Genomic DNA, 24,287 nt, shown 5'->3' with positions numbered 1-24,287 from the left:
TATCCCAAGCACTGACACTGTCTCATTGTGACAAGTGTTGTGGCACATCCATGCAATGTCACTAGATGTGACTGACGCCACCTTTTGCCAATATTTGACACTTCTTAAGTGGTCTGTGCCACTTCTGATTATATCTGCTGCTGCTTTGTGTCATGCCCCTGGTCCTCTACTGAGACAAGTTGCATCATGTACTGAGTAAAACCGCAACAATATACTGGAAACATAGATATTCAGCGCAGGCGCGGGTTATTGATGCGTTGAATGCTTAAACGTGTCAGATTAATTATTTATCAGTCTAAATGACAGTATACAACAATATCAAGTAGATAACGATGCAGAGAAGACAGTCAAGAGCCCACACATATCCGAGCAGTCGCATGAAGATCAACAGACGTTAGAGAAAAGTGGTATCAGCCTTTGAACATTAGCAACATAGCTCACATCAGGGGGATGTACGACTGCTGTGAATCAGTATGCAGTATATGCCCATGACACTAAAAGAGAGGCAGACCTATGTTAGTGAAGTAGTAGTCAAGGTGACTCCAGTCTGCGGCGAACACAGCAGCCAGGCTTCTAAAAAGATCCAAGAGAAGTGACCACATTAGACGGGCTTAAGCCTCCTTTCTCCAGCTCCCATTGCTTTTTGAGCTTCTGCTGCTGAATTTTAAAACTCTGGAAGGAATGTTATACATCTGACCTTTTGGTTGAGCTCTTCGTGCTGAGGTGATTTAATTATTGCCAGGGCTGATAACTACTAGAGATGACAAACCGTTCAGAGTTTTTGATTCATTGTGATTGTACCAATTATTATTTGATTTTGATCCATTTTTGCTGGTTTAAGTGTAATGAATCATTTTTTGATTGATATTGTTAATGGCCTTTTGATGATGACTGATATCTTGTGTGACCTGCTTTTTGCTCCTGGTAAAGCACTTTGTAGTGTGGGTTTAGAGAAGTGCTCTTTATATTAATAATATTTTACTTGTGATAGTTGAATTATTGTGGCAACATTCATCTTGAAAATTCATTTATTTTCTGTTACCTAGTTATTTATGCAAGTGTAAAATATATATTCAATATATTCAAAAAGCTGAGCATAATTGTTATTATTTTACAGGTGTTGATTTACAGCCCTACATTTTTCAAGTATGTCTATGAGGCTTGGCTGGAGGGTCATGGACGATATCCTTCAACCGGATTCCTTAGTTTGCTGTTCGCCATCCACATATGTGATGAGGTAAAGTGAACTATTGTAGCCAGCACAACACATGACCTTGACAATCAAGAGCCTCCTTGAATTCTTCACTCAAGTGGAATAAACAACACAAGGACGATTTATGTGATGTTGCAAAACACATTTCAGAATAATACGGAAATGTGTTTTGCAAGATGAAAGAAGTTGAGCAGACAACAGATTAATAAATGTGTGGTGGTTGTGTAGGTGTTTTACTGCTGTGGTGAAGCAATGGATATGTGTCTCATCTCCTCCAGGTCAATGTGTTTGGATTTGGGGCTGACCAGTATGGAAACTGGCACCACTACTGGGAGGAGAACCGTTTGGCCGGAGCTTTCCGTCACACGGGGGTACATGATGGCAGTTACGAACATAATGTCACCCTGCTGCTGGCAGACAAACACAAAATCCAAATGTTTAAAGGCAGATGATACGAAGCTCATATGTGCAGTGGAATGGGAACCAGTTGAACCTGAGCAGCCTTTCAATCTTTGATTTTCCTTAACTTCTCATTGGATGGACTTTTTGGTCGTGAACCCTTCAGTTTCTGGTCACTTCTATCAAGTGACCAACAGTTTTATTTGTTCCCAGAAACAGACAACAGCAAATTATGGAGACTAGACAAATACCCCACTGCCAATTGTTTCAGGTAGTTTTCATTTTAGCTACAGCTGCTTTGTGCCATGCCTGAGCACGTTGCCCCTGCCACTCAATTTTCACACTGGCAATGATGCTCCATGCTTGATTAGACTTGGGTATCTGCACACTCGGACATAGGAGTGGTAATGATACGCCATCTGCTAAATACAGAGAAGAAGAAGAGCTCATATCCAGGATCCCTAACGTAATATCTGTTTACAATGCTAATTTTCTTTTTTTTACTTTTTGGATGTAGCGTGTCATCGCTCCAAATTTAAATTTGAATGAATTATAATTCGAGTCCTTCACAGTGAGCAGCCTACTTCCAAGTAGTTTTTGCTGTTGTCACTCCTTATACATGAAGACCACGTTTTCTTGTTCATCTCATTCTAATTCATCAAGTGTGTTTGGAACCAGATCCTAGACCATGATGTGAAAGCCCACTTTATAATCCCAACTTTAATACATCATGAACTGACACGAGAAGAGGACCAAAGAAAGGTCTTGTCAGCATGCATGCTATACATAAAAAGCTTTATAAAACGCTACTGTAAAGAACATGTATAAATGTATGTTGTTTTTTGTATTTCCTGGCAACCATTGTGGCCACCTGAAGGTCTGTGTGTTAAAGGTTGCTCACACTAACAAAAACAAGTGCTGTTAACAGCAGCAGTTAAAGTGCCATGATTACTTTGTTGATGTGTAGACTTAAAGAGAAGTGGGCTGTACAAAACTCATCATCAGCATTATTTATACAAATAACTACACACAAAATGTGTACATTACATTGGTTTGGTTCTAGATGCAATAATTCATATTTTAATATTAACACAACACACAATTGATTGTAAATCACAGTTCGTTATATATTTCCATCATATGGTGGTGAAGGTGTTCTACATACTGATAATGGGCTGAATTAGAAAGAGATGGAATTTTTTAATCACTCTGAATCTGAATGAAAAATACGGACACTTCAAACCAAGAGCAAAATAAGCCCCAAAGAAGATAAACTTGATAAGCACTTTTTTAGAAAGACTAATGGGCAAGTCACCTCCCTGCCATCAAAACAGCCTCCATTTTGACATTGTTTCCATAACACATTGAAAACCTTTCTCTCCTCTGAGATCTTGCTCCATTGACATGAGTGATTCCTTTTCTGTACATTCATTCTGCCAATTCGTGTCCTTCTACATCCCAGAGATGGTTCACATAGCTGGATTCAGTTCAGGGGATTAAGAAAGCCACCGAAGTACACAATGATTGGTTGGTATTAAAGGGGCTCAAAGAGGGCACAAGAAATCCTTCACCAGCCCTGCCATCCATTGATTAATACCATTTATGCCAAATTCTAACTTTACCATCGGCGTTTATTAGACCAGGAAGCATTTCTCCAGTCTTGGTCCATCCAGTTTTGTTTAGTCTGTGTCCACTGCAGCCTCAGAGGAATGTTAAGGAGAAATGTTGAATGAAGTTGTCAACATGCATCCCGAAAGGCTTTTCTGCTCCTCATGGCTTTAAAGAGGTGACTGTCTGAGTTACTGTTCCTTTATCTGCCAGCTTGAACCAGTTATCCATTCTCCTCTTACCTCCCACATCAACAAGGCCTTTTGTACGTTAGTTGCCAAATTGTAATGTCCAAATACCTGAATAACAAATCTATCTTAGCTGTACTTTGGTAGTACGCTAACATTCCAGATTAATATCATGAGCATGGTAAATGCACTAAAACTGTACAAGAAATCCAAGATTAAATATATATTTTTAGTAACAGCCTATCATCATTTTATTATGGCTCATTCCAAACTGAGCAGAAGTGGTTGTTTAAGAGGTTGTTTAAATTATTATTGTTGTTGTTGTTATTTTTTTCATGTCCTGTCCTTAAAAGACTTCAGTTGAGACCTGCTACAAGGATAGACAGTGATTATCAATGACAGTTTTATCGCTTGGTGTGGTGAAAAATGATAGCTAGGTTTTGAATGCTTAAGGTATCAAAAGGGCGCCAGGTTCTTTATCAAGTTGTAAACAGTCATCAGTCATTGACAAATAACATTTTACACAGTCTACACATGAGTGCCTTATCATTAGACTCAATTATGTACTGTACATTTTTAATGTACACTGTAACAAACCTTTTTAATGAAGAGTAGGTGTTAAGTGCCTTGAATGTCAGTTTTTTAAGACTTCATTTTTTCCATTAAACTTTACTGCATTGTAATTATCTTTGTTATTTCCCAATTTGTCAGTCAACTTTCCAAATTTCTGTTTTTGTTGTGTAAATAATGTAAATTCTAAGGAACTATATGCATGATACGTACATGATTCTTGTTTGCGCCACAGTAAAAAACTACTGGTTTGTACAGAAAATATAGGGCTGGAACATCAAACATACAAACATCAGTCAGCTCTTGCTAAAGTTTGAAGATTGAGCAGATTGAGTGAAGAACCGCAGCTTCAGAGAGTATTCAGACCCCTTCTCTTTCTGCCTGCTTTATTTTATTGTAGACTTCATTTTCCATGAATAAAAATGCTGTTTTGCTAAACTAGCCAGCTATTAGCAAAACCATGAATGTGCAGAAATATGGCAAGTATGGCCAATTACATTTGGTCTAAATACTTTGGGGGGCAACTGTCTGTTTAGTTCACGCTTGAAATCATTAACCGCACATGGTAAACTTGCAGATATGTGATTAGCGTGTTTTATGGCTTTAAGAAACACACAAGAACATCTCCTGTCCTCATGTCGTCATTTTCACCAACAAATCTCTGATCTGACATTGAAAGTCTAGTTTCAGATCAGTGGAGAGCTGAGCTTGTAGGTGCTTTTCTAGGAGGTGGTGATTTGCTCCGTGTGCCTTGTTCAATAATTAGACATTTGCCACTCTTCTGCTACTTCTTTGTGACACGGTCACCCGATTTCCACACAACAATGGTGAAGTACATTTGTTCTGCAGGGGACACTGTCACCTAGTGGGCAAAATCACATATCTGCATTAACATTACTTCATCTGACTGTGGCCAGCATAGTGTTTAGTGCTGCTGCTCCACAGCAAGAAGGCAGTGGCTTCTTCTTGCGTGTCCTCCCTGTGCTAAAGTGGGTTTCCTCTGGGTACTCTGGTTTCCTCCACCATCCAAGGACACCATGTTTAGGTTAATTGGTGACTCTAAATTGCCCATAGGTGTGAGTGGTAGTCAGTCTCTGTCTAATTTCTAAACAAAATCTGTTACATGGCTATGTTGAATTTGCTTTTCCATTGCTGAGGTCTAAAACAATAATACAAATTATTATTATATTGCATGTTGTCCATTGTGAAAAAAAACAAAACAAAACATGTCACTGGATTGCTACTTGGTACTTTCTTGTGTGGAACAACTAAATAATGAAACCCTCCATTATTCATTAATTCAGTTATCTGTGGACTTCCTCACTGTACTGTACCGCTACTGTAAAATACAATTGGAACATTATTTCTGAAATGGGGGGAAACAACAATAAGGTTAATAACTTATAAATAATACATTTCCCAAGCTTTATGCAGATTTTGAGTTGGGGGTTTGTAATTTACATCAGTAAGTAGAGCTTCCACAGTCAGTGAAGGGAAAAGCATCTCAAATCTATTTCACATGGAAGATATTATAAATTGATGAACAAGTCAAATGAATTCATCTGTATTACACTGGACAAAAAAAAAAGTTAATTATGAATAAAAAAAAGGTATCCTATCAAAGGAGAACTCCATGAGGTACACTGAGGTACACAAACAGTATCATTGTTTCTGAAAAATATCCATCTTCCTGATTCATGGCCAAAAAATCTGAACTTATATTTGATTCCATATATACTAATTTCTTTTATATGATTTCAGTTCTTTCAAAGGATGAATTTTGTGACATGGTTATTAGCTTTAATTTGTGGTAGGGTTCACTTGGCTTAGTAATAAGTCTATTTATTCTACCATTACACACTACAATGACTAGACTTAATAAAAATGAATAAATGCCTGCAGGTTCCCGAGTTTCTTTCTTCTTTCTATTTAATGGAAAATTAAATGATTCCCTGCTTTCACATCAATGTATTGCTGAGGGAATCAACATATTTACATAAAGGCACAATATGGCACCATTAGGATGTACCGTCTGCTATACATAATGAATGGTATCATGCTTCGACAGGATGTATTATTTTTTTTTAATTGTGTTGTAAATTGAAATTCTAGGCCCTGAACTCTCTTTGTCTTTATTATTATTATTTTTTATTCTTTTTGTTTGTGATGAAGCAGCTTGGATTTTCACAGCGTGACTTCTGAATAAAGCTGCTTTGTACTGTAGGTGCCATGGGAGAAACTGGTTCATTTTCACAAATGATTGTAATTAGTGTGCGTTCACTGAATCAGTGCTCACACAGTCATAATAACTTTCCAACTTGATTTTGCCCTAGGGCAATATATATATACAGTATAAAATATGTAAAGAGCTCTTAAAATATCCAAACAAAAGAATGATAAGGCATAAAAGTTACAGAACGTATGAATGGTTACTGAGTCCCATTCACTCCCACAGCAAGTATAGCTCAGCCTTTTTTGCATTGTATGTGCAGCATCAATTTTTCAATTTGGCCTACCTATTATGTATGTATAAGACCATGATAATGGAAATGGAAAAATAATTAAACACAATGCACTGAACTGTAAGCAGTCTGCAAGGCCACCACTTTATTTGTATCTCAGCCAGTGAATAAGGACAAAATGCAGCTAAATCCAGGAACATAATGATGACAAACAATCATATGGAATGACAATCATAAATTCATATGTATTACAAATCATATCAGAACCAGCTGGAATCCAGTGGAAAATTATTTGATTTATTTGAAGCACACAGTTCCAGTTGTGACAGTAAAAAAAAATTACGATTCTAATTCATTTTGAGTCATACTTTGCTTTACTGCCAATAGGGTCTCATGCAGCCTGATTGTATTTATTATACATTCATTGTAGTACAAAACTTTACACTTGGAATGCAATCTGTCATTTACAGCTAAATGTGGCATTGTTATGTATGTAGGCCTAACTGACTTAAGTATCATGAAATTAGCAGCAGGTCGGTGGAGTTCACTTCAACTGTTTCATATGCTGTCGGGTTTTAAAGTCAATGATAGTTACTCTTGCAATGTAAAATGTGTAGTAGCCTACCATGATATAACATCTTTCATGTAAAGTACAATTGCCTCATAAGTGGAGTTATATTTGCAGGAACAAATAAATCAGTCTATAAAATGGATACTATATGATTAAACTGTTGTTTGAATTGTCTTTTCCGAAAATAAATCAGTGAAAAACAAAACTGTGTTTTCAAACTAAGTGATGAAAAAGCATTTTTAAGGTCCTCGTGATTTACTTGAGTACCAGTTTTCTTCTTTATATCTCCACAACAGTCCAAAGACGATTGGTCACGATTCTTGAAAGATCCACATTGTGTCATTATAATATAATTAGCAAATATTTTGTTTGAGGAGGATACATTCATTGATTTTATTTATCCTCAGGCGGACAATTTCCAAGATACTAAGTAGTGCACATAATTAAAATGAGCTCTGGCTTCACCATCTGTAACATTAAAGTGATGTGCGTGAACGGGGAACCATATTTCATACATAATACTCGGAAGACCGCACTTTGCATCACGAGTGCTCAAGAAGAGACACTGAAAAGCAGACCTCAAGGGGAAAATATTTTAATTAACTCTAGGTGTTTCGGACATTGTCCAAAAGTTAACAGTCCCTGAACCCTCCCCCCGTCCTTTCAGTGCTCTTTGCGTGATCCCGCTCAAAAAAACAAACAAACAAACTGTTTTTCGGCACTGTTAATAACGGTGTCACACATCATTTCACTAGCGAGACTACGGGTGCCGTGAGGCCTCATGTGACTCTTCCCCTTGAACACGTGCGGGTTGAGGCTGATGACGCCACCCGCTGTTCAACAAGCAGCACAACAAGGAAGTGCAGAGACTCCAGCCCGCGGAGTCGAAGCCAGTTCAGCAGCATATGTTTCCCCTGTAGCGCAGGTAAGTCCGGCTCCAGAGAGACCGTCCTTCTTTTTCGTCTTCTTCTTCTTCTTCTTTTTTTTTTTACAGCCGTTATGGCTGAATTCTAAGCCTTTCGGCGGCTCACCAGCTCAGTTTCAGTGTCCGGCCGCGGCGGCTCCGGATGCTGCTTTCACTTTCAAGTTGGTAGAAATGACAGGAGAGGCGAACGCGAACTTCAGGAAAGCTGCGTAGTAAGAAAAGCAACAAAAGCCAACGGGGCTGGAGGCACTCCTTATGGAGTGACACTGTTTAAAACTGCACCGTGACATTTTGGAGAGGCCGAGCTTCCTCTAAGTGTTTAGTAGGCCACGGTGGCTGTCACGGCAGAGTATTTAACAAACCTGAACTTCCCTCACGCTTCTTCTGTACCAGCAACATAACTACAGCGCTTTAAAACACCTTCAGGACCCCACTCACTTGTTTCAACGTCTTGTTGTGTTGCAGCCTTGGATGGCTCGTAAGGTATCCCAGAATGGCAAAAACAAAGTGGGTGTTTTTGTTTAGCTTATTCTGAATTGAATTGACTTTATAGCCATTGTATTGTGGGTGATACAAGATTGAAAAAGACCATCATCATCTTTTGTGTGCACACTCTCATTCAGGGGGTGTTCCTGAACAGCTGAGGGGTAAAAACTTCCTCAGTCTTGATGTGCAGCAGTGAGAGCACCTGATGGAAGGGGTGGGTCGTGCCTGTGATGTTTCTACAGGCCTTGCTGTAGCAGTGGGATCTGTAGATGTCTTAAGTGGTCCTGTCTGCCTCAGAGCGGTTCCCAAACCATGCCAGGATGGAGTAAGTCAGTACATTCTCTATACAGCAGTGACTGAGTGGGTTCTCAGAGATGTGGTTCTTGCTCAGTATTCTGAAGAAGTCAAGTCTTTGCTACACCTTCCTCACTGCAGCTGTGGTGTTTGTGGTCCATTTTAGGTATCTGCTAATGTAAGTCCCCCGAAAATTAAAGTCATTCAACTGCTGCACCTTCTGACCTATCCTGAGAGGCAGGTGCACATCCTGGTTCCGCTTGAAATTCAGGATGAACTCCTTTGTCTTTTTGGTGTTCAAGGAGAAGTCGTTTTCTGCACACCAGAGCATCAGTCTTCAGAGCTCATCCCTGTAAGCAGATTCATTGCTGTTTGAGATCAGACCAACGACTGCTGTGCCATCCACAAACTTGATTATGGTTTGGAATGACTCGGTGTGCAGCCTTAGGTGTACAGGGAGGACACGTAGGGTGCTCCAGGGTTTTATTGTTTTGATGGTGGGCTGGTGTTGCTTGACTCTGGGACGATTAGCTGGAGTTTTTCAATACTTTTCAGTTCAATTGCCTGGAGTTGTAGCCAAGGCTGGTTAATGGAGCAATTATTATATTCTATTTGGAAAATGTCATAAGATCATGAATACCTCTACATAATTTTGCAATACTCAGATTGACACTTTTAAAGTGGATGCTTCATCTGATGTAAAATATCCAGTTTAGGATGATTTTTAAATGGGGAAAAAGTAACTGTTTGAAAGTTGTGTGAACTTACATGTTTCACATTCAATCAGGAAGATGTAAACAAGCGCATGGAAACTTGTAGAAACACTTTAACTCACTGAGACCTAACTGGGTTTCTCTTTTTTTCAGTATGCCAGTCACAAACCTAGAGGAGAGGACGGTGGAGGTGCTGGCTTTGCCTGAATATGTGGACGATGAACTGCTCTCTTTGTACTTTGAGAATAAACGACGCTCTGGGGGAGGTTCACTCCTTTCTCTGGAGAGGAAGGGTGACCGTGCCATATTGGTGTTTGAAGACACTGAAGGTAAGTGGAGGGCATATGTGTGTATATATATATATGCTGCTTTTTCTTGTGGACTAAAGGCTAACTGTATTCCTATCATTTTGACAGCTGCAGCCCAGGTTCTGTCCAAAGCACAGCATGTTCTGCATAATGTCGAACTGACAGTGAGAAAGCCTCCTTCAAAGGACCATAGCAGGCTTCTGCTTAGTGGGATAAAACCTGACACCAACACTGAGTTGATAGAGCTGTATGTTGAGAACATGATGGAATTGAATGTGACAGATTACACCCTGTATCCCTCACCGGGGAGAGAGTTCATCCTCATTCACCTCAGCAAGCCTTTGTCAAAAGGTCTGGCAGATAAATCACACCTATCCTCTTCCTCAAAAATACAGTACAGGCCAAAAGTTTGAACACACCTTCTCATTCAAATGAATAGTAAAATGTGTCCAAACTTTTGGCCTGTAGTGACACTGATCTTTCTAAGTGTAAAATTTCTCATTATTGATGGAACTATCTTGTTGTTGAGCAGATTTCCAAGAGTTGAATGCAAAGGTCTCAAAGAGGACACTGGATGGGGCCATGGTGAGACTTGAAGAGATTGAGCAAACTGACTCTGTTTTAGTGGAGAACCTGCACCCTGGCACCACTCCAGACATTCTCACACTTTACTTTGAGAGCAAGCGAGGTGGGGATCAAAAGGTGAAAGATGTCAAAATGCTGTCAGAGGGTACAGCAAAGGTGTCCTTTGTCAACTTTGACTGTAAGTTTTGCCCTTTACTTTCTTTAATTCTCTCACTGTGCCAAAGCAGTTCTCTAAATAAACAAATTGTGTCTCTTGTGACAGCTTTGGGCCCAGTTCTGGATCACCAGCACAGCCTGGATGGTGCTGACCTGGTGGTGAAGGCATACTTCGATTTCCTTCAACCAACAGACAATGAAACATCACAAAACTTGAGGAGTGCCAGCCAAGATGTGACTGAGAGCAACTCAGAGGATCTTAGTGATATTCAAATGCAGACCAGTCCTCCCATGATGGTCACTGCCAGCAGCCCATCCTCCTCTCAGCCTCTTGCAGCCGATGATGTGGTAGTGAAAGAAGCAGATGAAGTTATGGAGAATCAAATTGAAGATGAAGATAAACTGTCAAGCCATATTGTCATAGCTGACCCAGTAAAATTAGCTTTGCTTCAACTTAGCCCCCTGACCCAGAACATTAAAAAGGATCACCCACATTTCACCATCCAAATTAAAGATGATGGCGTGCACATTCAAGGACCTGGCAGACAAAAGTTGGAGCAAATACAACGCACCATAGCGGACATGGTTGCTAATATGGCTGAAACTGATTTTGCCATTGAACGAGAAAACGCCCAGTTCCTAGCAAGAAATGATGTGAAAGAGCATCTCGTACAAATAATGAAGCAAACTGGGTTACCCACTTTGTATTCTGTATCTGACTCTAAAGTCCTGGTAACATCGCTGTCCCAGAACCTGGCTCAGCAAGCATGTAAGTTTTTAAAATCTCAACCCTGTCACGTTAACATACCGTTGGACGTGCAATATGAGTGCATGCTATACTGCAGAGAGTGGTCTGAGTTCCTGCAGGCTCTGAGCTTCTGCACAGTTAAGGTGTCTGAACGAGAAAGGACTATGGATGTGTTGACTTTGAAAGGGATGGAGAATGAAAAGGAGACTGTAATCCTGCAGTTTCTTACTACACCCATTGAAAGGGAAACTGTCATTCCGATGGAGCCAGGTGTGCTGAAATACATCCAAACCTATTGTCATCACCTATTAGCTGACATGGACCAAGTGTATATTTTCCCACTAGAGGCTGAGGATGTAACTGGGTTAAAGGTGGGTGATACATCACTGTCTCATATAAAAGCATGGGCTCACAATCAATAAATATCATTGCCATATTTGCTTGTCACAGTTTTAAAATAGTTTTTGTACCTTCCTGACAGATCCATGGTCATGCTGTTGCTTGCCAAATGGCTGAGGAGGTGCTGCAAGGCATTGTTTCCTCTATCTGCACCAAAACCATCACGGTAAACGCTCCGGGAGTGTCCCGGTTTCTAGGTTTGCCGGAGTGCAAGGACATCCTGGATGAGATGGAGAGAAAGTTTCAGGTCTACATCAACCCAAAGCAGGGACCCTGGGAACCTCTGCCTCACCAGGTAATGGAGTAATGGAACAAAGCGAAAGTTTACTACTTGTTAGTGTTTTTAAAACTATGATAGGTAACTTTTTCTATTCTCGCACATTTCCTCTTAGTTGGTCAATTATTCAAGTTGTCATTCATTTTGATGAGTTGTTTACCCGGGAATTGTACACAGTGTAGCCTGAGGCTGTGTTCTTTCAGCTTAAACGTGACAAAAGTAAAGCACTGATGCTTACTGTTTATCTGAACCTCTCCTGTCTGCTCAATATTTCAGCTTCACTGTACTTCATTTTACTGCGAAGTTTGACCATCACAGGTCATAGTTTGTGTTTTCAAATGTCCCAAAGGTTCAAAGTATGTTTATTACATATTACAGAGAAATAGATTTCAGCTCTGTCAGGTAGCACTAAAACATGAATCCTGAGACAGATAGCATGAGTCAACGTGACAGTTCAGGTTATTTGACTTGAGGTTGTGTGAGGTACTTAGACAACCCCAAGTCTGGAGTTGGTGTAGCACCTTCAGTAGATTGAGCTAAGCATGCTGCCATCTGAAGGAAGCAGCCAAAAGCATTACACAGAAGCTGAGTGATGTGCTGCTGTGGAGGGGGCTACCTGCAAAAACCTGCTTTAACCACTTAAAAAATATGTACATTAGTTTAAGTGCATGAACTATTTTGAATATATAAACCACTTTATCTGGCTGTCAAAGTCCCCTTTGATATCAAACTACAGTTGAACTGTGAACTGTCATATCGTATTACTGAACATCCCCTCAGACTGCAGAGCAGCTACTTTAGCAAAGTGCAGCTGTGCTAAAATCCAATAGTGAAGCAGTTGAAAATCTCATGTTTTTGTTTTGTTTTAATTTGAGTGCCCCTGTCTGCAGCAGCTCATCACATAGCTTGCACCAGCCCTCACTCTTTCTCTATACAGACAGCACATTGATCTGATTTAACTGCAGGTGATTCACTGATGACAGATAAGTACCTCATACAGCATCAACAACTGAATTTCAGGACATCAACATACAGGATGGTGTGAAGGGAAGGTCAAAGCGCAAAAGTTAAATAAGCAGTCAAAAGGAGTGATCTGCCATGTAACGATGGAAAGGAAAACTCTCTCTCTCTCTCTCCATAAACTGGCGGGAAGAGGGCAACAATTGAAACTCTTTCTGCAGAAGGTGATTTTGGCACTCCAGAGAGGAAGTAGCCTTTAATACTACTGGATCAATTGCCCTCTGAATGCTGATGAGCATGTTTATTTGGTAAGAACCAGATCACCATATCAAGCAACCATTAAAACATATTAATTAAAAGATGCAAAGGAGATAGGAAAACAGTTTGTATTTCTCAGTGCAAAAAGTTTACCTTGGCTCTTTTCTATTGAAGAATCAGTATAAGGTTAAAAACACACTGATTTCAGACCAAGAGGAAGGATGGTTATTAAAAAAAAAAACAAACACACACATTAGTGGTTTATCCTATTTTAGTCCATTAACTTCATTACTGGTGGCCATTATCCAGAGCAAGCTAAATCTTCAAATAGTGTAAATCAACTTGTGACCTTCTGATAACTGGTTCCAGTCAATACCTCTAAGTTATGAGAATCAACTTCAATTTTTCACAGTCATCTTCTCTTTTTTCATAATAACACTGACATTTAGTGATAATCTACTATGAGGACATTGTTGGTGGAAAGTGACTTTTTCTGATGCTTTGTTTATTATTCTAATTTAATTAATATTATTGAACTCTAGGTCTCGTGGTTCAAAATGCAAAATTATGCCCACCTTAAACACAGTGTTGATGAAATATCACCACTGACAGTATATGTAGCTGAACATGAAGGTAAAGACATTGGTTGGATAAAGAAAACAAAAATTCAAAACAAATAGCCTTTGTGCAAATTTTAGACATTTTAGCGTTACATTGTTTTGACCAAAGACCAAAATGTGATGTTTTACCTTTTTTCTACCTTCTACACATAAAGGTAAAAAGGCCTAAAACTAATGAGAAATTGTCAGAAAATGTGCAATAATGAGTAGTTCATGGTCACTGATATAACTTTTAATATACTAAATTATTTATTTCAGTTATAATCAGCATCTCATTAAGACACTAACTGCTACTTAACTTGAAAATGTGACACTAGGCCTGCAGCACTTTAGCAAACATGCACTGTTCACCAACATATTGTATTTTTTATAATTTTTCCAGGACATTTTAAAATCTGCATGGACGATGTTGTCGCACAGAAACATTCAGAGAGTGTCCGTGGATGATGCTTCACCGTTATTACCAAGTTCAGCGCTAACTAATGGTAATGGAGCGGCTGACAAAGGTAATATCGCTTGAAATATTGTTTTTCATTCCTGTACAGTTTGTTAGAGTCTGTTTTCTTCTTTGTAGCCCTTTTAGAGGAAGCAAAGAAAATAGTCTCCGCCATTGATGAAGGTCTAACGGAGAGCGGTTCCAATTCAGAGCAAAATGATGACATGGATAACATGGACCTCTACACAGCAGAGGAACCAACCAGCATTCAGGACCAGGACCCTGATATCATTTTATTAGATACACCCCAGGTCTCAGCTGCAGGAAATACTGCAAGTGGGTTTGACAGGGGCCTGCCTAGTGATCTGGAGGAAGAGGCCCAACTGTCTTTAGCCATCCAGTACTCCATGGAGTCAAGTCAGTGGCCCCTGGATGAGGAGGAGGAGCAGCTGAAAAAAGCTTTGGAGCTGTCCATGATCCAACAAGAGGCCTCTTCACCCAGTACTGACCAGAGTCTCCCAGTGGGGCAGCTGGAGAAAAGCCCAGATGCTTCCTTACAGGATGCCATCAAGGCAGCCAACACAATTCAGTTAGAAGTTTTTGCAAGTTATAGCTGTGATCTGATTCGTGTGGACATTGCATTTGGGAAGAAGGTCAGCCAGAGACAGGCGGAGGAGAAACTCGAGCACAGGAGTGTGAGAAACTTCTCTGAGTACCACATGAAGTGTTTGGAGTTGATCAAGAGGAAGCATGCAGTCGAGATTAAAGTTCAGGGCACCATAATCACTGTTTCTGGATTCAAGGACTTTGTGTTTGGTGGAATGTGGGACTTGAAGCTGTTTATGGAACACATCACCAATCCTATATCCAGAGAAGAAATCCTGAGGACTGCGCAGTGGGTGCTGCATGATCCAGCCTCCTCAGACATAACTCCATATTCACCTGATGCTACAGTATTCATCGAGAATGCTTGGAGGATGAAGCTGACAAAGGTTGATGTCTTGCTAGATAATCAGCCCCACACTATTAACTTTGAAAAAATGCAAGAATACAACATAACATCGGGAAATACAGTCAAGATCTCCAGGAAGATGCTTAATTCAGCAGACTTGAATGAAGATATTCCAGGTAAATGAAACATAAACAATCCAGTCGTTTTAGAGTATTTTGTGTATGGGGCTCCACAACGAAGAAAATATTATAATATTGTCACACAAGCCTGAGGATGTGACATGTGAAAGCTGCATTTAAGGCAATATGTTTAAGAACAAAAGGCTAGCTACCCAAGTGATTTTTGTCTTTTTCTACTATTGGACTAAATTGTGTTATACCTGGTATCTGATTATTTCATGATTTTGCTACATAAACCTTTCATTTCACAGATGCTATTGTTCATATTACTAATGTAATAATATAACTTTTTTTTTTTTTAAGTATAGTTCTTTAGTTTATATTACATATGTAGCATTTGAGGCCAGACTAGATGCAACTGACTCTAATTATATTTATCATTATATTATTTTTTTCAATCACACCAATATACTATTAAAAATTACAAAAGGCGAACTCACCAAGAAAATGGTAAGTTGACAACAGTGCATAACTGCTTTTATAGGCTAATTTTCTGACTGATAGCTTGCTGTCTTTATGCAGTCTGTGGATGGTTATTACTTTTCTAACAGCAGTATCTGCGTTTTCATATTTAATTTGATTTGATTTAAATATTTATTTACTCTATTTATGCCACAGTTACTGATGCACTGTATGGAGAGTTTGCAGCTATTGCTAATTTAAGACAAATTACTACATTTTATTCGGGTTTCTGTCAGTTTTGGAACGTGTGTATTTTTGATTGATTTAAAAAATTTATTCTAAAGCTGAATAATTTACTAACAGAAGAGGAATACTCTCTGCTGTCAAACATGCCGGAGGCAACAAAGGTCGATGAGGAATCTGATGAATTTCAGAATGTGGTGAAAGATTTCTATGGGACCATCCAGGAATACCACAGCAAGATTCGAATCATACAGGTGAAATAATTAACATTCATATTTTGCCAGCAAAGGGTCTGTATCTGTGATAACGCTGAAATTTTTCTCCAGGTTGAGAAGCTCATGAATCGCCTGTTGTACAATCAGTACAAGTTAAAGAAGGCAAGCATATTGCAGCGGGCAACATACCCAGAAATTGAACGGACTCTCTACCATGGCACAAGTGAGGCGAGTGTGAAAGAGATATGCATTCATGGATTCGACAGAAGTTTCTGTGGAAAGAACGGTAAGTTTGGAAAAACTCTGACTCAGATTTTCTGGCCTTGTTTATGAGTCTCTGACATTATTGGGTCTCCACACAGCCACCGTCTATGGTCAAGGGGTGTATTTTGCTGTCAACTCTGCGCTGTCCATCCAGGATCAGTATTCACCCCCAAACGCTGATGGATACAAGTTTGTTTTTGTGTCAAAGGTTCTAACAGGGGACTTCACTAAAGGTTGCCATTCAATGAAGACTGCCCCATTGAAGGAGACGGGCGATATCCCCCTCAGATATGACAGTGTGACAGATGACATAACCAAGCCATCAATGTTTGTCATCTTTAATGATACTCAGGCTTTTCCAGAGTATCTCATTACATGTCAGAGAATTCACAGCTGAGAAAAATTATTATATGTTAGCTGGTTTCCACAATTTTTTGGCAAATTCAGTTCTTTTATTTTAATCTGTTGCCTTGATTAAGAAGTGCATTTGATTTTATAAAGGGCTACTCTGTTGTAAAGTACAGATGTTGTTTTTATTATTATCTGAAAATTGTATCATGTACTTTACTGTTCTCTCTACTTACAATTCTTCAGTCTGATCAAGAGTCACCTAAGACAGATGAACCCAAACTGCACATTTTAGTGAAATAACTTAAAATATTCAGCAAAATCTGGCTGATTGTGCTTTAAGATAGGTATGCAGTTATTGTATGGTATTTTAACTGTCATAGCCTTTTTTTCACTTGTTTGCAGTAACTATCCCTGTTTACTCTTTCTGCTTAATCTTGGAACCATCCAATAAGATGCTGTTGTTATGTAATTGTATGTTGTCATGTTTTGTTTTTTTTTTTTATTTAATCTATCATTAATTATCTACTTCATGTTGTTCACTCATCTTCATCTGCTTTATTGCGGGGTCGCGGGTCTGCTGGAGCCAATCCCAGCTCACTCTGGGTGAGGGCGGGGTCACCCTGGACAGGCCACCAGTCCATCACAGGGCCCACACACAGAGACAGACAGAGACCAACAACCACTCACACTCATTCTCAGAACTACGGTCAATTTAACGTTGCCAGTTAACCTAGAATGCATGTCTTTGGGTGGTGGGAAGAAACCCACACAGACACGGGGAGAACATGCACTAACCACTACGAGGCCATGCTGCCCTTCAAGTTGTTCTTGATTTTCTTAATAGAGTTTCCAGACAATGTTGGAAAACATGCGTAGCCCCCAGGGTTAATTCTGCAATCCAATAGTTAACCTGAATATGAACTTATATTAAGTATGTTTGCTTTTGGGTTCAGTTGTAGTAACTGTGGTGCTCACTGTCTTCAGTCAGTGTGAGAATGACCTCAGGTATGATAAGTAAATAAACACTGTCTGGAGTAGTCCCTGAACCTACCTACAGTAACTGCTTGATGTGCAGGAACCAGCAGTTCTATGTTTTCTGCTGTGCACTGAAAGAAAACTAATTTGTCATCATTAGAACACAAGAAAGACCAATCCTCTTTACGCTTTATCTGCTTCCTCTAGGCAACATTCAGGAAACACAGCATCAACTTCCACTGCTGCGCAGACGATACTCAGCTGTACCTATCAATGAAGCCAAATGAAGTCACTCAGATAGTCAGACTGCAGGCATGTCTTGAAGACATAAAAGTCTGGATGACTGGAAATTATTTACTTCTCAACTCTGACAAAACAGAAGTTATTGTACTCGGCCCTAAGCACCTCAGAAAAATACTATCTAATCATCTCATCAGTCTGGACGGCATCACTTTGGCTTCCAGCTCCACTGTAAGAAACCTTGGAGTAATTTTTGACCAGGACATGTCCTTTGTCCCTCACATAAAACAAGTTAGTCGGGGAGCTTTCTTCCACCTGAGAAACAGGAAAATCAGAAACATCCTCTCTCAGGATGATGCAGAAAAACTAGTCCATGCATTTGTAACTTTTCGGCTGGACTACTGTAACTCATTATTATCTGGATGTCCAAACAAATCTCTAAAAGGCCTTCAGTTAATTCAGAACAATGCTGCACGAATATTAACAGGAACTAGGAAAAGAGATCATATCTCCCCTGTGTTAGCTGCTCTTCATTGGCTGCCAGTAAAATATAGAGTAGAATTCAAAATCCTTCTTTTAACATATAAAGCTCTTAATGGCCAAGTTCCATCATATCTCAGAGAGCTCATAGTTCCTCACTGTCCTAGCAGGCCACTCTGCTCTCTAGATGAAGGTTTACTTGTGGTTCCTAGAGTCTCCAAGAGTAAATCTGGAGGCAGATGGTTCAGTTATCAGGCTCCTCTTCTATGGAACCAACTTCCAGTATCGGTTCGGGGGGGCGGACTCTTAACAATTTTCAAGATCAGGCTTAAAACTTTCCTGTATGACAGAGCTTATAGTTAAAAAGTTAGTCCTCTACTCTTTAGCTATGCTGCTATAGACCTAGGCTGCTGGGGTAAGGATTGGGCTTTCTCTCTGTCTCTCTCTCTCTCTCTCTCTCTCCCTCCCCCCACTCTCAACCCAACTGGTCGAGGCAGATGGCCGCCCCCCCTGAGCCTGGTTCTGCTCGAGGTTTCTGCCTCTTAAAGGAAGTTTTTCCTTGCCACTGTCACCAAGTGCTTGCTCATCGGGGGATCTGTTGGGTCTCTTTAAATAAATTTATAAAGAGTTTGGTCTAGACCTGCTCTATATGTAAAGTGCCTTGATGTGACTTTGTTATGATTTGGCGCTGTACAAATAAATCTGATTTGATTTGATTTGATTTAGAAGGAAATCTAAACATAAGATAGCCAGTGTTAGTCTCTCTCAATCACTGTGCAGCTGATAAGGATTTTTTTTTTTTTAACATAAGAGGATAGTCCACATATGATGGAGATGGGGCTTGTTTGTATTTACTACACTAATATAATACAATGGGACTGATATATTTGTTGAGGTCGACTGTATGTGAAGATGATGACATGAAGACTTATGACTTATTATGAATAGATCTTAGCCTCTTACCTTTGAATAATGGAATAGACTTGGCACTGCTAATGCTCTCTCCATGTGTTATGACATTTAAGTCACTGAAGAAATGTATATTATCTACTTTTTATGGAAACATGGACAAACATAGTTAAGGAGACCTGCTTCTGTTAACCGTGCGGGCTGTGGGGGCAGCAGTGCCCGCCGGAGCAGCACGCCTGCTGGAAAAAGAAGAGCCGAAGAAGAAGACCTGCAGCCTCCACACAACGACAGCTAACTGCTAACTCACCTGGCATTTGGAGAGATAGCTTAAGTTAGTCAACCACACAGTATGATTCTCTAAATGTGAACAGACTCTGCTAACGTATTTGGTGGAGGTACGCTGACAAGTTTGTTTCTTTATGCTATGCTAACATGCTTGCTACAAAACAGGGACGTAAGCTTCGGATAACAAGTGTCTGGTCAGCCGTTAAGGTTAGTAATAAAGTCACTAACGTCGATAGAATTATAGGAGAACCATGTGTGAGGTCTTTTAGTCTCCCTCCCAAATTTTTCACATATTGGTTTTGACAGATGAGGTGGTTGAGATTGAAGTTTACGGAAGTGAAGCCCAGTCAGGCACCCAGCTGGCCACCTACTCCTTCGAGGTAGTAAAACACTGAAGCTGCAGTGCTCATCATGTAAATGTGGATATTGTGGACTGTGATTGTTTTCTTTGTGGTGTATTACAGGTGTGTGATAGCATACTCAACATTGGACCTTGTGCAAATGCCTCCATGGGTGAACCTGCTTTCCTGTCAGAAGAGGTACAGATGTTGCTAACATGTCCCAAAGCCTCTGGAAATCGATTAGTCCCGCAAATTCTTCAGTAGTGAATTGTGTAAGAGGTTGGTGACCTTGATTTCTTCATACCCACAGTTTCAGAGCAACCCTGAGCCTGATCTGGAGGTTGTAGTGTGCTCTGGCTATGGCAAGAATGGTGCCCTGTCTGTACTTCAGGTAAATCTTCCACAACAATTTTTACTGCTGTTTTTATATACAGTTGGATGCAGTAGTATTGTTAATGCACCGTCCTAAAACCTGTGGTCGTGAGGACTGTCTGCCACAGGTCCAGTGACAGTGCTATAGTGAAGTCTGGGTCTACCAGGGCTGCCTCAGAGATCGACGGAGTAGCCTGTAAACACCCCAGACACAAGTTGAATCACTGAAACAAATTCCTGTCCATTACTTTGAGAAATCAAAACTTTGTGATGTTGGCAAGTAGCAGAGTGTAGGATTTTGTTTCTTTCAAGATAAAAATCTCCAACACACCTGCCTCGGAATGTGAATGAAAAACATATTTCTACTTGTACAGATCTACCAGCCGCTGGACTGGCAGCTAGTTTTCTTGTGGAAGGAACTTCCCAGTGGGTCAGAGGGTGCTGGTTGACAGCTCCTCTGGCCACACAGCAACACAAGGGGAAGGTAAAAAGGAAGAGGTAACACGACAGGGAGAGATCCCGTTAGTCGAAGAGGTGGCTTTGGTTTCACTTGGCAACAATCACAGCAGACCATATCTACTGGTAAGCTTTTACTTGGAGGCTGAGTTCATGGATGTGTTTCATTTCAATACAGAGCTTCATGAAAAGAAGATAAAACAGTTAAACTGACAGTATTTTCTTGCTTTCTAGGTGGAACAGGAGCTTTTGATCTATGAAGCGTTCCCTTAGAATCAGCAGCAGCCTCAGAACAACCTGAAAGTCCACTTTAAAAAAGTAAGAGCACACTGAGATGCACCATCCACTATGTTTCCTACCATGTCGAATCTAAGGCAAGGCTCCTCTCACTCAACCCACCAGAAGCACCAAAGCCCTGACGTGACACAAATTCAAGTTGGAACGCATTTCCTGGACTCACACACCTCCACATGCATAAAGTGATGGAAAATAAAAGCGTATCGATCAGGCTACTTTGAAAAAGTTGAAGATGGAAGCCCTCTAGCTCCAAAGTTTTCTGACTGCATGAGGAGTGTGACTTAGGAAGGATTAGGCTTTGATGTAAAGTTTTAGTGCTACTGTGGATTCTTCTCACTCAGGTGTATGCTGTGTGCACCAGTGTGAAAGAGCCCTGCACTCGCATCCCCAGGATGACCGGAGAGGAGAAGGAGTACGAAGTGATAGATCGAGGTCAGACGTGAAAATCCCCACACTTTCATTACTTTTGCCCAAATAATCAAGTTTATAATCTTGTGTGAATTCCATTCAGCTATTTCAACAGGGATAAATTATTTTAGGGTAGCTACTTAAATTATGGATGAAGAGCTTTTAGCAATTGTTTTGACCAAGTGCAAATGGTTGATGCATTACAACCGAGTCAGCTTGTAGACAGACATGTCCTGTGCAGTCAGTCTTTCAATACGAGGTCAGTTACTGAGATTCTCTGAAGATCAGACTTACATTATATTTCAATGATGAATCACTGTGTGATTTCCTTCTAAACACAGAATGTTTTGTTCTGTTGTGTGACCCGACAGATGAGCGTTACATTAATCCTCAGCAGGAGAAGTTCTCCATCCAGCTCATCTCTCCAGTCAGCTGGGAGGCCATTCCCAACACACGGTAAGACCTGCTTCCTTTATCACTTGAGCCTTAAAGAACAAAAGTGCAGATGCTAAATCAATGGAAACATGTAAGGCACCAATAAATGAATGAGGTCTACACGACTTTGTTCCAGCACCATTTCTCATTTTGTGCAACCAGCAGACATTCTGGGTCACGAAGAAATCCTGGGTCCTTCTGTTAGGCTGTAAACAAAATGTTTAACCATTTTCATTGAGTAGAAGAAAAAGAAATGCATGAAGTTTAGTAAACCTGTGTTGATTTGTATTAAGATAAATGCCTAGTTTGAGCTGAGATTAATGAGGCCTTTTCTCAAATGCTCACATGCTCACTTTTCTCATTAACTCCACAAACACATGACGTCAGGGTTTGTTATTGACCTGATATGTCAATAATTAACTAATAAAAGTTTTGAATACAGATCAGTACATAAAAAAATGGCTGAATGTGGGGGCAAATGACCATTGTGCAAGTCCCGACCAGCTGGACTCTTGTTGCACATCCTCTTTTCACACTGTCCTATCAAATCATAAAGGCACAGAATAGCCAATCAGTATAATTTAATGTGCTGAGCTATTGCATTTTCGTCAGTCCCCAGATCCACTCGTGCTGCCTCTTCGTGTCCACAAGAGGAAAGTGTCTGCTCTTGGGTTCTCTTCAAGCTGCTCCTATGTCTCATACAATCTTTTGAAACACTTCTTCAGTGATTTAATGTTTTGAATCATGATGCCACAATGACTGTATTTATCTGTGAACTCTGAGCTTCTCATTGAATCAAGTTTTGAAAACTTTCTCAGGAAATAGAAAATGTTTCTATAAAAGTGTAGCATTTATAGCGTACTATGTAATTGGAACACCCACCCTGTTCTCGGAAAAGAAGTTGATGAGTTGGAATAAATGTAACTGGCATGGAAGCATTTATATTTGCTCATTTATTGTTTTATCTTTCTTTTTCAGGCTTTCTGAATCCCGAAAATAAGCTTTTTTCTCATTGAATGCTTTCGCGAGATGAGTGCATTGATCCTTTCTCCAAAATGGGAAAATTTTTGGTGAAAATTTGTGTTTAGGAAGTCTGTGGATGGTTATTACTTTTCTGGTAGCAGTGTTTGCATTTCAGTATTTAATTTGATTTAATGATTTACTTACTTATGCTACAGTTAAATATACAATGAATGACACTGAAATGTTGTATGAAGATTTTGCAGCTAATAAGTAGTAATTTGGCCAAAAATGGTTACTGCTCTGAATATAATTTGACATTTTTATTCATTGGCTGCCTGTCAGTTTGAAAGCTTGTATGTATTTTTGATTGTTATGATTGATTTAAAAATGTAAACGATTCTAAAACTGAATCATTTATGAGCAGAAGAGGAATATTCTGCTGTCAAATGAGCCAGAAGCAACAAAGGTCTGAGGAATCTGATGAAATTCAGAATGTGGTGAAAAATGTCTGAGACCATCCAGGAATACCACAGCAAGATCAGATTTTCTGGCCTTGTTTATGAGTCTCTGACATTATTGGGTCTCCACACAGCCACCGTCTATGGTCATTTTTGCTGTCAACTCTGCGCTGTCCATCCAGGATCAGTATTTTTTTTTCCACCTGTTTGCAGTAACTGTCCCTGTTTACTCTCTCTGCTTAATCTTGGAACCATCCAATAAGATGTTGTTGTTGTATAACAATATTGTGTGTTCTGTATTTTTCCTAAAAAATCCATCATAAATGACCTATTTCATGTTGTTCTTGATTTTGCGTAGCATGCATGCAACATGCGTAGCCCCCAGGGTTAATTCTGCAATCCAATAGTTAACCTGAATATGAACTTATATTAAGTATGTTTGCTTTTGGGTTCAGTTGTAGCAACTGTGGTGCTCACTGTCTTCAGTCAGTGTGAGAATGACCTCAGGTATGATAAGTAAATAAACACTGTATAGAGTAGTCCCTGAACCTACCTACAGTAACTGCTTGATGTGCAGGAACCAGCAGTTCTATGTTTTCTGCTGTGCACTGAAAGAAAACTAATTTGTCATCATTGGAACACAAGAAGGAAATCTAAACATAAGATAGCCAGTGTTAGTCTCTCTCAATCACTGTGCAGCGGATAAGGATATATATTTTTTTTTAAGATAAGAGGATAGTCCACATAAGATGGAGATGGGGCTTGTTTGTATTTACTACACTAATATAATACAATGGGACTGATATATTTGTTGAGGTTGACTGTATGTGAAGATGATGACATGAAGACTTATGACTTATTATGAATAGATCTGAGCCTCTTACCT

The 24,287-nt window shown here is 39.8% G+C and overlaps 3 protein-coding genes across 8 annotated transcripts in view; all 3 read left to right on the top strand.

The window, feature by feature from the left end:
• Positions 1–7,106, top strand: part of LOC115051269 (CMP-N-acetylneuraminate-beta-galactosamide-alpha-2,3-sialyltransferase 1-like) — a 59,399-nt gene extending 52,293 nt beyond the window's left edge. For all 4 annotated transcript variants that reach the window (XM_029514605.1, XM_029514604.1, XM_029514606.1 and 1 more), the window contains 2 exons: positions 1,118–1,237; positions 1,492–7,106. In XM_029514605.1, the coding sequence (XP_029370465.1) occupies positions 1,118–1,237; positions 1,492–1,665 (294 nt within the window). In that variant the 3' untranslated portion in view covers positions 1,666–7,106. The remainder of the gene's footprint in view (positions 1–1,117; positions 1,238–1,491) is intronic.
• A 735-nt stretch (positions 7,107–7,841) lies between these two features.
• parp10 (poly(ADP-ribose) polymerase family member 10) lies at positions 7,842–17,361 on the top strand. Of its 3 annotated transcripts, none has more exons than XM_029514903.1 (14): positions 7,878–7,936; positions 8,560–8,747; positions 8,883–8,894; positions 9,019–9,068; positions 9,583–9,758; positions 9,846–10,088; positions 10,270–10,500; positions 10,585–11,597; positions 11,708–11,920; positions 14,123–14,225; positions 14,315–15,304; positions 16,073–16,206; positions 16,279–16,453; positions 16,530–17,361. In XM_029514903.1, exons 2-14 carry the CDS (start codon positions 8,628–8,630, stop codon positions 16,826–16,828), a joined length of 3,759 nt encoding a protein of 1,252 aa, XP_029370763.1. In that variant the 5' UTR covers positions 7,878–7,936; positions 8,560–8,627; the 3' UTR covers positions 16,829–17,361. The 3 variants fall into 3 exon arrangements, with proteins under 3 accessions (XP_029370764.1, XP_029370763.1, XP_029370762.1); XM_029514902.1 differs by having other exon boundaries at positions 7,879–7,936; positions 14,123–14,246; positions 16,530–17,359; XM_029514904.1 differs by lacking the exons at positions 8,560–8,747; positions 8,883–8,894; positions 9,019–9,068 and having other exon boundaries at positions 7,842–7,936; positions 14,123–14,246; positions 16,530–17,355.
• Positions 17,362–21,188: 3,827 nt separating this feature from the next.
• LOC115050601 (cleavage and polyadenylation specificity factor subunit 1-like) lies at positions 21,189–23,731 on the top strand. Its single transcript, XM_029513504.1, has 4 exons — positions 21,189–21,214; positions 21,479–21,569; positions 21,917–22,001; positions 22,593–23,731. Exons 2-4 carry the CDS (start codon positions 21,530–21,532, stop codon positions 22,690–22,692), a joined length of 225 nt encoding a protein of 74 aa, XP_029369364.1. The 5' UTR covers positions 21,189–21,214; positions 21,479–21,529; the 3' UTR covers positions 22,693–23,731.
• Positions 23,732–24,287: the final 556 nt, after the last annotated feature.

The sequence above is a fragment of the Echeneis naucrates genome, chromosome 11 (assembly GCF_900963305.1).
Source record: "Echeneis naucrates chromosome 11, fEcheNa1.1, whole genome shotgun sequence".
NCBI classification, from domain to species: Eukaryota; Metazoa; Chordata; class Actinopteri; order Carangiformes; family Echeneidae; genus Echeneis; species Echeneis naucrates.
This window is presented reverse-complemented; position numbering and strand designations above follow the sequence as displayed.

Coding starts and splice junctions, on each gene's coding strand:
- parp10 (XM_029514902.1), top strand. CDS start 8,628: ATGGAAGGGGTGGGTCGTGCCTGTGATGTTTCTACAGGCCTTGCTGTA. Junction 10,501..10,584: donor GTCCTTTGTCAACTTTGACT/GTAAGTTTTGCC, acceptor CTCTTGTGACAG/CTTTGGGCCCAGTTCTGGAT. Junction 11,921..14,122: donor GGGAACCTCTGCCTCACCAG/GTAATGGAGTAA, acceptor TAATTTTTCCAG/GACATTTTAAAATCTGCATG.
- LOC115050601 (XM_029513504.1), top strand. CDS start 21,530: ATGACCGGAGAGGAGAAGGAGTACGAAGTGATAGATCGAG. Junction 21,570..21,916: donor GTACGAAGTGATAGATCGAG/GTCAGACGTGAA, acceptor GTGACCCGACAG/ATGAGCGTTACATTAATCCT. Junction 22,002..22,592: donor GAGGCCATTCCCAACACACG/GTAAGACCTGCT, acceptor CATTTTCGTCAG/TCCCCAGATCCACTCGTGCT.